General features: G+C 46.3%; 1 protein-coding gene across 1 annotated transcript; it reads left to right on the top strand.

Annotated features, from left to right (window-relative positions):
- Positions 1-628: 628 nt before the first annotated feature.
- Positions 629-8,199, top strand: PPP1R26 (protein phosphatase 1 regulatory subunit 26). The gene is made up of 2 exons (XM_088147175.1): positions 629-843; positions 2,970-8,199. The coding sequence occupies exon 2, from the start codon at positions 3,031-3,033 to the stop codon at positions 6,631-6,633; it is 3,603 nt and encodes a 1,200-aa protein (XP_088003301.1). The 5' UTR covers positions 629-843; positions 2,970-3,030; the 3' UTR covers positions 6,634-8,199.
- Positions 8,200-10,891: the final 2,692 nt, after the last annotated feature.

Below are 10,891 nucleotides of genomic sequence, written 5' to 3' on the forward strand. Positions count from 1 at the left end.
ATTGACTCAAAGGCACACATTGCGAGGAGAAAAGAAAATGGAGGGGGGGTGTTGACTGAAAGGGGACCCAGCCAGGAAGTGGAAGGTGAGCGTGGCCCAGGATGGACGCAGGGCTCAAAGGCGCTGCCTCGGGGTGCGGGCGGCCTGAACCCCGTTTCCCTCCCCCGCCCCTCCCAGGGATGGCAAGCCTGCCCCCGAACTCTGCTCCTGGAAAGAAGGGGGGCCAGGAAGATCAGCGCCCGGGAAGGCTGCGCGGGCGGGGGGTCACCGCGCGCGGATCTCCCGCAATCGCCCCTCCGGCCAGCCTGGGCTTTAAAGGCAGCTAACTGGCTGACTTGGCGATTAACTAAGCGGACGCCGACCGTCGAGGCTGGCTGTGCTATAAAGTGCCCGACCCGACCCTAGCCTAGCCTTAACTGCGACCCGGCAGGCGGAAAGTAAAACGCAGCACCGAGCGCAGGAAAGCGCGGGATGGCGCCGGGAGGGACGAGCGCGGAGCAGGGAAGGAGGCAGAGACGAAGCCGCCGCTGGGCAGGAGGGGGCGGCCAGAAGACGGAAGAAAGGAATGGCGGAGGGGGAGCGGGGAGAGGAGGGTGGCGAGGACAGGACGGAGGGCGGGAGGGCAGCCAGCGGCGGGGCCCGGGAGGGACGAGGCCGGGCCTCCGTCCCCCGCGCCGCCGGGGGGCGGGCCTGCTAGGCCGGCCGGGAGAGCAGGCCGGGCCGATGGCCGCCCGGTCCCGCCCCCGGCCGCCGCCGGCCCAGCCTCCCTCCCCGCGGGCGGCGCCTGTCCTCTGGCGGCGGCGTTGGCGGCGGATCCCGCGCGGCGCCATCGCGGCCCGACAGGTGAGCGGGAGGCCCGGGCGGGGAGCTGGCGGTCGCCATGGCAACGGGCTCGCCGCGCCACGCGGGCGAGGTCCCCGAAGCGGCGCCCTCGGCGGGGGAGGCCCGCCTGGGGCGCAGGGGCGGCCGGCGGGGCAGGGGGCGGCCTCGGGGCCTCGCTCGGAGTTTGCTTCGGGGCCAAGCCAATGCCGAGGGACGGAGGGCGGGCCCGCCGCGCCGCGCCGCGCCGCCTCCTGAGCGGGGTCTGCTGCGGGGAGAGCAGGACGGCAGCGCGGGGCCCTCGGGGGCTGCAGGGCCCCGGGCGGGACAGGCTTGGGCGCCAGGAGGGTTGCGGGATACCGAACCTGCGCTGGTGATGGGGTCCCTTGAGGAGCCGGGCCGCCTCGGGAAGCAGCCGCGCTGGGGCTCGTTTATAGGTCGGGGAGGCGGAGGGTCCACGGAGCTCCAGGCCCCTCCAGCCCTGGCCAGCCCGTGCTAAAAGGTGGTTTTAGTTCAGAGGAGATAAAGGAGCAATGAACGCATGTTTGCCCCCTTGACCAAAACAATTTTTTGAGAAGGCTCGATAAAAATGTAATAACAACAACCCGCCGACCTCTACTATTGCGTGTTTTGCAAGAGTGTGTTTGTGCCCTGAGGGTGCGGTGGGGGCTCAGTGGGCTTTTGCGACCAACCAGGCGACCGTTTTGTGACTTGACACGGCATGGCAACCAGGCTGCGAAAAGGCCCACAACTTTTTGAAAAGGGGCCCTGAGTCCGAAAAAGACTGTTTAACCTTGGAGCGCAGCACTAATCTTCTTTATTTCCCGTTAAAATTAACCTTGGTCTTGGGCCAAGGGGAGCAGGGATCACCATTAGTAGTTTGCTGAAGGTTGAACCTGTGTGCTGTTCTGTGACAGCAGTACACGCACGCGCCAGGTTCAAATGGTGGGAGTTTGCTTGTGGATTAGACAGGGATGCGTGGTCTGTGACACATCCGGGGTTCCTGAAACATGACTCTCAGCGTTTCCTGGCTATACCGCCAAGGGATGCTGTGGTACTCCTGTAACACCTGGAGCTATCTCAGAACATACTCGTGAACCCAGCCAGCTGGAGTTAATCACAAACTGTGTTTAAAACAAACCATAGCTTAGTGCAAGCTGCAAAACCAATTTCCCCAGTGTTTTAACTGCAAGCATAGGAGTAGCTTTCTGGATCAAATTTGTTTAGCAGAAACATTTTTTCCAGTGACCATTCCGCTTCATTGGATAAACCCTGGTTCAGGTATTACAGGGAAAGTTTTATCCATGTTTTCCTTGGCACAGTCTTATACATCTCCTATTTGCTTTAAGTATTAAAAGTTCAGGAAAAGTTCCCTAGGCAGTGGACTAATTCCTTATCTCATTGCCATCACGTATATGGTTATGCTGATTTCTGCAGTTTTGAGCCTTTTGACTTCCCTTTCAACTTCTCTTTTATCAGTCCCATCATTTTTATAACATTTCCTTTTTGTTATTTCTGTATAGTCCCCAGGCATTTCACTGTTTGGGATTTTCTCTGAGTTTGTCTATTTTCATATAAGGCAAACTAGATAGACGGACAGGCAGGCAGGTTTTTCGGTCAGTGCAGTAACAGTAAGACCAGGTTGTCATTGCCTCTTGGGATCAAATCACGGGTTTCCTTTCCTCTTTTTATTTGTGTGTGGGTGCAGTTGAAAAAGATTAATAAGGTGTAATAATTATGAGTGCTAGTTGAGGTTACACAATTTCTCAGTAAACAGGTACTGATTGGCAGCACTAGAAATTAAAAAAGCACGCAGTAAAGGTTTCACAGACTTGATATGAAAATCTCAGTGCAATTCTTTCTGGTGCTGCTTAATCACTGTTATTTATAATGATTGTTTTTATTCTGACATAATTCTTCCTCCAGAATAAGCCCAGAGGAGTAAAAGAAAATTAAAACAATCTTCTAATTGATAAAAGAAGCTCTCATAAGTGATTTTTTAAAATTTAATCTTGTTGCTTTAGATAATACGATGCAAAATTAATGTTAAAAGAAAATTTAGTCTTAAAGCAGTCGTTACCCTGCAAATACTCAGGTAATATTTGTGTTTTTGTAGTTGCTTTATCCACATTTTTTTATTTTTTTGCTAGAATGGGAGAGCAGTTTGCCTGAAACACAATACATTTGCCAGCCTTCACATTACCTGAGACGATGTTTCTCATGAATACCTCTCCTTTGGTGGCCCTTCAGAGAAAATGGGAACCTTTTCCCCAGTCAAGGAATTGCAGGTATCCGGTCTGTTTCTCAGAATCTGAAGAAGATCTTGCTAGAACAGCTGTAAATGCCAAAGTCCAGATGATCATAAACAATCTGCAAAGCGAAGAAGTGGCCTTGGGTGCCAGCAGTGAATATGGCTGCATCATGCAGAAGAAACAGAAGGGATCAAAAGATAGCGGACACAGATTTCGGAGGAATGACCAGAGGCTGCAGGAGCATATTAAATACACCCTTCGCAACTGCCCAGCAGACTCTGATGGAATGGACATGGAAGACAGTGCAGAGTTTGGACCTCTCTCCTTGAATTCTGACAGCGATGATTCCGTGGATAGAGATATAGAGGAAGCCATTCAAGAGTACCTACGGAACAAGGGCCAGAACATTCCCCCACAACCAAATAACACCGAGAATTTGCCAAGTAAGGATGAAGATCAACCGGTCCAACAGGAATATCCCTCCCATGATGTTGCTTGTCGTTTATGTCCTGCTGGTTGTGGCCCAGTCAGCGTGGCCCAGCAGTATGTTGTTTCTGATCATGTTGGAGATAATGTTGTCCAATGGGCTTCCTCCCCTTGTAGTGCGAGCAGCGATGACTCTTTCGAACAGAGTATAAAAGCTGAGATAGAACAGTTCTTAAAGAAAAAGAAACAGCAAGCAAGAAAGAAGATCACAAGGAGGAATAAGCAATTTCATCAGAGAGAAGAGTTTCAAGAGAAGTTAGCCGTCAGTCAGAAAGGCAGCATTAACAGAGGGAATCGAAATTCTTTAAAGCAAGGGGGCAAGGTATACTTCCCAAAGCAGCATCCTGAACTACGAAGTATCAGCACGCCTAAATGCTTGAAGTCAAAAACCAGGGAAGAGCCTGCAGCCTTAAAAGCAGAAAGAGAAGCAGACTTTTCAACTCCAACAGTTTGTTATTCCTCCATCCTGGAAGAAAGCAAAAAAAGTGGGAAGAGGCAGATGCTTTGCAATGCCGGAAGAGAGGAAAGAGTTAGTATAGATTTATCCGATTCGAGCAGTGATGATGGGATTGAAGAAGCTATTCAGCGTTATCAGCTTGAGAAGATTAAAAAAGGTCCAGAGTCCAGAGCAGCCTATGTTTCTTTGCAGAAGGAAGAATTCAGTGCCAGGAAGGCAGAGAATATTTCCCCAAGCCTGACAAGCTCCTTGCCAGAAATCACTCAGAAAGCTCAGAGCTGCAGGAGGAAAGATGCCAGTGCAAAGCCAGCAATATTAAGTAGGCTTGGGGCCACTTGTAATGATCTGGGAAAAAGCAGAAGTCATTCTCCTCCCGAAGACAGTTTTGCCAAATGTGCAGTCACATTTCAGGCCTCTTGTCGAGCAGACACTGCTGCTGAATTAATGTGCGCAGAAGCGATACTAGATATCTCCAAAACTATTTTGCCTCCTCCAACAGCAAGTGATAGCAAACTATTCACAGCTAGTCCTTTCTTTCCTTCACAAAACATGCTGCCTTCCCAGCATGACAGTGACAATACTGTGGACAGTGACGATAGCATTGAGCAAGAGATAAGAGCTTTCTTGGCTGTCAAAGCAAAGACTGAGCACTTGATAGCAAAATCCAGAGAAGTCTCACACGCTTTCCAGATGCCTCCTTCTTTGGGTCAGTCCAATGAGCAGACTCAGAGTTCCAGGCAAATGTTCCCCAAATGCTTAAAACTGCCACTGAATCGCAAAAAGAAACTTAAGAGGAAAAGTGAAGTAGTCACCCAAAATGAGGACGCACAACTGATCTTCTCAGAGATGGACTATTTGGATAGGAACCTTTCAAAATCCTCTGTAACCCAACTGAAAGATGAAAGAACTGGAAAGGTGGTTATATACCCAAAAGACACGCTAACTACTATTAGTTCTATCAGTCTTGCAAACCCTTTGTCTCATGCATTTCATGGTTCTGGAAGTCTTGTAGAAAATGTAACACGAGGTCAGCAGAAATATGGGGCAGATGATAAAAGCAGCTCATTTGATAGTGATGAGGATTTGGATACAGCTATCAAAGATCTGTTAAGATCCAAACGGAAGTTAAAGAAAAAATCCAAAGACCAAAGAGTTCACTGCAAAAGGAAAGTCAGATTTGGTGATGCTGAAATGCATATTTTTTATAAGAATGAGAGAGACAGCCAACCCCAAACTCCCACCTTATTAAAAAAGTGTCTTGTAAGTTCCAGGAGAGACAGAGAGGGAAATGTAAAGAAAGAGCCCCTGAGAAAACCGAAAGGTACCATAGAGTTTGAACATGAATGTAAAAAGGAATGCCAGACCAAACCAACTTCTGGAGCTGAAATCCAGGAGGCCACAAAGACTCATCCATGCCTGTGGGCTGTGACATCCTTGGCGGATGACAGCAGTTCCATAGACAGTGATGACAGCATTGAACAAGAAATCCAGAGGTTCTTGGCAGAAAAGGCTAAGGCCTCCACAAGGGTCGGGGTGTTACCAGATGCCAGTGGAGTTGCTGAGACCTTTGGAGCTGATAAGCCTCAGGCTGCTCTGTCGAAAGCAAAGTGGCAACTACTCAGGTGTGGAGGCAGTGCCTCACAGAAAGAGGGCAAAAAGATGGAGAGGTTGGACCCACCAGTTCCTGAGCTGAGCAGCTGTCTGAGATGCGCAGGAGAGACGGAAGAAAATGCATCTCACCCCAGTGAACAAGTCAGATCGTTCATGGAAGATGGGGGCAGCCAGGCTCAAGTGGCAAACACACACACTGTGGAAACAAAGGGGATTGAGCTACCTGTAAAAAGAGCTGCAGTCCAAAGAAAGGATATTTGGGATGACAGGCTTGATCAAAGGGCCCTTTCATCTGGGAAGGGCAAAGCAGAGAGTTGTAAATGGCAAAATTATTTTAAGACCATCCCCTCTTTCAAAAGGAAGAGCTCGTATGAATTCAAAATATCCAGCAAATTTCTAGCAGGTCTCAAAGGTGGTGGGAATAAGAAGAAATCTCTGCTTTTGGGAAAAAAACAGGGCATTAACCTTTCTATGCTCAAGAAGCATGGAGGTATCTTGGCAGCAAATTCGTTTGGTGAGAAGTCTCTGCCGAAAGAGATTGTGGATTCCAGAAGTGAGGCAGGAATAAGAGAAGTAGATCAGGGTCCTGGGTTCCAGGCAAGAAGTTTGTGTCCCTGCAGACAGGAAGGGAATGGAAGTGCCCAGGAGACCACCGTATCTAATGAAGTGGTAAACTCAGCCAAACATCCTGTGAAAGGCCACAAGGTAGATTCCAGCCAAAGCCCCCCTTTGCAAGAGCCTGGCATAGAGGAGACCAGAGAGGTCACAGCTAGCCCCGGGGTAACACTTGCTGAAGTCCCTGCTAGGGAAGGGAAAATCCTGGAGTACAGCAGCAGTTGGGCGAAGGGTAAGGTTCCTGACAGCCCTTGCGATTTATCCACGGAAGGGAACACGACCAGCCAAGGTAGGATAGCAGAAGAACAAACCCAGCACCTTCCAGAGGTTACAGGTGGGCCCATGGGAGAACACACACACTGTCTCCTGAAAACAAAGGATTCTGGTTTATAAGTCCTTTATTTTACAGCGTTGGCATTTTTAAAAGGCGACTAAAGCTAAATCTGTGTTCTAAGTTAGAACTTCTCACATGAAGTTTAATATCTGTGTTGGAAGAGATAACGTACGCAGACTGATTCAAGCTCCTGTTGCATGAGTAGCTCAGATTGGTCCATCTGTAGTGAGAAGTGTGTGCTTACGAAAATAAATACCTCTTGTCACAGAGATCAATCTGTGTTAGAGAAAACAGTGATGGCAAGGCAACCAAAGTGATTGTATTTTAGGGAACCTGAGACTGGAAGGGGAGGCAGTAAATGCAGAGCTACTACCCGTGATGCCCACCTTATAAAAAAACACATCTCCAATTACGCCTATCCAAGGTTTTGTTTTCTCTTTTGAAGGAATGATTTCTTTATATGAAAAGAGCGGCTCTTTAAGGAAAACTTTATATGACAATTTATACAGCATGCTTAACTGCAGGTCGTTATGGTTACCAGGGTTTTTCATAGCAGATGATTAAGGTCACTGTGTTTTCAGACCGTTTTCTGGTAAGCCTTCCAGGTCTGTGGGACTCCTTTCCCCCTCTAGCCTTCACGGCTCTAGGCTGTAAGATTTTGGGAGGCAGGATTATTATGGGAGCTGGTTCAATAAAAGAGCGTCAGGTTGGAGGAGGATGCTCAAACTGAAGTCCTCTCTCACCCTCTTAAGCATTTATCAGCTGTGAAGAGAATTTTACAAAAGATGCAGAACAGTTAATCTAATGGGCCAGTTATAAAAACACAATCTTTAAAAAAAAATAGTGTTTTTATAATTGAAACCCATAGAGGTTTTTTTTTTTTTTTAAAGAATCTTGTAGAGGCCATTCTTCTGTTCTTTGTCCAGCTTTGTTTCTTATCCCAATCCAGAGGGTTGCACAGGAACTCTCTGGCCTGCAGTCTGAGCTCCCTGGGTCCAATAAAACAAGGGGGCAGGACCGGCAAAGAGAAGAGCTGTTTTTCTGCTGGAGGGCCTTCAGGGAGGTGAATTTACAAGGACTTGGCTGCATTTACCACTCAGTGACTTGATGCTTCTGGAGACTCTTCAGTCAAAATAATGGACATCCTCAATAATGCCAAAGGGAGGAGTCCCAAGTCTGGAGGCACCTTTATTCTTTCATATTCTTAAAAAAAAAACTCCAGGTTATTTCTAGCTGGATCATTGAAGGGTAAATGTGGAGATAGAGGAGCAGTCTTAATTCCAAACTGAAATTTAACCTGATCTTTTTCTAGTGGCATTTTTTTCCTGTTAATGCTGCTTTTGTAGGATTAAAGTCCTGTGAATATCCAGTTAGCCTGTTTCTTCTCTGTGTAAACCCTACTGGACGTTCCTTTCGCTTACATTCTTGGGGACTGGGTGTGTGATGGAGCATTTGTATTCATTTCCTGTTGAATTTCAATACTTTGTAGCTTGTAATGCTCTTTGATTGAAGATGCACTTTTTAAATTAAGAAAACTTGTTTTGTATATAAGAAATGGTGTACATTCATACATTTATAAGATTTAATAAACTGAGTTCAGATCACAAAACATGATCCAAAACCTATTTTTAGTTTTCTGTCATATATTTTAAAGATGGGTCCACATCTTTGGATCCATATTTTTGGAATGTCCATGCCCCAAAGTGGTGTCCAGTGATTCTCTTCTTCAAGCAGTGGCTGGGTGTCCACTGAACTTGAATTCCTGCACTAAGCTGCTGGTTGGGCTCTGCACTTGGAGTTCTATGAACATTTTGGTCCTGCTTGCTCTGGTGACATTAGCAGATCATCTTTCACACTCCCTGCAACCCTCACAGGCCAGAAACATTTAACAAAAAAGAAAAAAATGTTCATCTCTGCTTTAGGGTACCTGGACAGGGCCCCAGAGAAGAAAAAGTCTTTCCAAAATGTGGGATATTGAGAAAATATGCACTACTGCTTATCAGGTCTCACCTGGGAAGACATGGGTGGGATTCTCTGTGGTCCAAACACAGGAGAAAAGTGATTTACCAGAACCGAAGGTTGGCCTGCAAGAATGAATCTCGACTTCATGAAACCAATACCCTTTGGAATGGTTTCACTCTTGTGCTAAGCCCCAATTTTGGTAACTCTCATTTGTTGAACAAACCTCCATTGCCTGGATTTAGGGTTGACAAAGCACAGTGGCTAAGCCACAAAAAAGTTGAGCGTGTTACAGCTTTGCTGTGATATTGAACCCACTGCACCTTTTCTGGTTTGGCTGTAATAACATTTTATTGAACCCGCTGCATTAAGCTGTAGTTTGCATAACAATCATTCCTGGAATAAACTGGCTATTGTATCAATTGTAGGGATTTTTGCCACTTGCTTCCATATCCTTCACACTGGATGCTTTTCTTAATATTGGTTGTTAGAGGGTCACGTGTATAGACATGTTTATTTCTACCCTTATTTTTCAACTGATTAAGAGAAATTGATGGTTTAGAAAGGGTTGATAAAACTGCTTCAGGTTTGATATTAGAGAGGTAAAGTTGATAAGGCCATTGCACAAATGAAAATACAGTATTAGGAGCTCAGTGCAAATCTGCACAACCCTATCTTCAGAGCTTGACCAGTCAGGAACAAGCGTGGAGTTTTCCTCCTTTTCAAATACTACATTTTTTGTGTACAAGCTTCCTAACTGATATTGTTAAACTGAAGTCACGTAGTACTTCTACTGTGATGTCCCAAGCAGTCTTGTTTTTGAAGTTCTCCACATCTCTGATGTATTTCCTAGTTTAAATATTTTTGACCTACTGTTCAAATTACTTGGAAGGTGTAAAAACAAATCCATAGCCTAACATTTCTTATCAAAGGCTGAAATGGTTGCACTTAGTTTTTTATTGACTCAATGTGGAAGTGTTTAATAGTCACAATTAGGTTTTCCAGTCCCCCGATTTTTCCAGCAGTGGCCTCCTATCTTGCAGGTCTCCTCTTGGCCCTATGAGGAAATTAAACGATTCTAGCTGAAGCATTAGTAATTTCCGGATGGCCAAAATGGTTAAGCAGTGGAAGTTCTGCTCAGAACAGAGAGGGATTCCTCCTTGCTGGAGGTTTTCAGAAGGGGGCTGCGGGGAGTCACTTCTCAGGAGATGGTTTCTGCTCTAGGCAGGAGTTTTCACCAGATAACCTGGTCTTGCCAACTTTGGAGTCTCTGATAATTGCTGATTCTGAGCATCATTCAGACATTTCCTGGCTCTAGATTTAGCAGAATGCCATTTTCATAGGATGTTTGTCTGAGCTCTGCAGAAATTCCTGCTCTAAACTTAAAGTCTCTATTCAATAGAAGAGAGCCACAAACAGCGGCTATTACAAATGTCCCCACAATTTACTGACGTTCACAAACATCCATGGTCACCCGCCCCCCAGCGTTTTCTTTCATGTGTGCTGGGTACATTCCGAGAACCCCCCTCGGCATCAGAGCTGTTGAAGCAGGAACATCACTGCTTCTTCTGGCACCCCCTCAGTGAATTGCTGCTGGATTGATTTTACAGTGGCATTGGCCCACTTGGCCCTTTCTTCGCCAGGCCAGCGTAAGAAAGGACGGGCAACCAAGCAGTCAGGAGCTCACACATTCACTCAACTGTAAGTCGTGGTGAGCCTGTTTGAAAAATGGTATCTATGAATTTGCTTCTTTGATACTGTGGGTTTGGGTTTTCTGATTTTTTAAAGATTTATTTTTAAAAAGCTGTGCAGAAAAACGGCCATAATCAAATGCCTGGCGTTTCAATCTCCGTCGCTTTTCTTAGGCAGTTCGTTCATTCGTCCCATTCAGGAAGCCACCCATCTCACACAAAGCGACTCCGGGCAGCATGCAACAATTAAATAAAACAGCAAATAGATAAAAAACAATCATTGTGAAAAGATAAAAAGTAATTATGAAAATTAAAATATGAAAAATTGCCAATTAATTTAGCCTCATTGTCTTTGGCCAACTAAAACCATGATTTGGCTTTTCCCTGGTACAGAGAAGGATGGAACATTTAGGCAACCCAGAACAGAAGAAACAGAGAAAAATTAACTGTTCATTTGTTCTATTTTTCTCCAGGAAGGAAAAGAAAATTGATTTGGTGGCATGACAAACTGCAACTCTGTTAGAAAAGCAGTAGCAAAGAAACTAAAGGATTCCCATTCCTGTTCTCATTTGCAACAGTCAGTTGGATTTTGCCCACTGAAATTTAGTGCAGCTAATTCTGCTTTTCAGGAAATAAAAAGGACAGAAACCAGTGGATTTACCCCACC

The sequence above is a fragment of the Python bivittatus genome, unplaced genomic scaffold, assembly GCF_059951505.1.
Source record: "Python bivittatus isolate LINGU-HERP-01145 unplaced genomic scaffold, Pbiv_v1 ctg000160_np1212, whole genome shotgun sequence".
NCBI lineage: Eukaryota > Metazoa > Chordata > Lepidosauria > Squamata > Pythonidae > Python > Python bivittatus.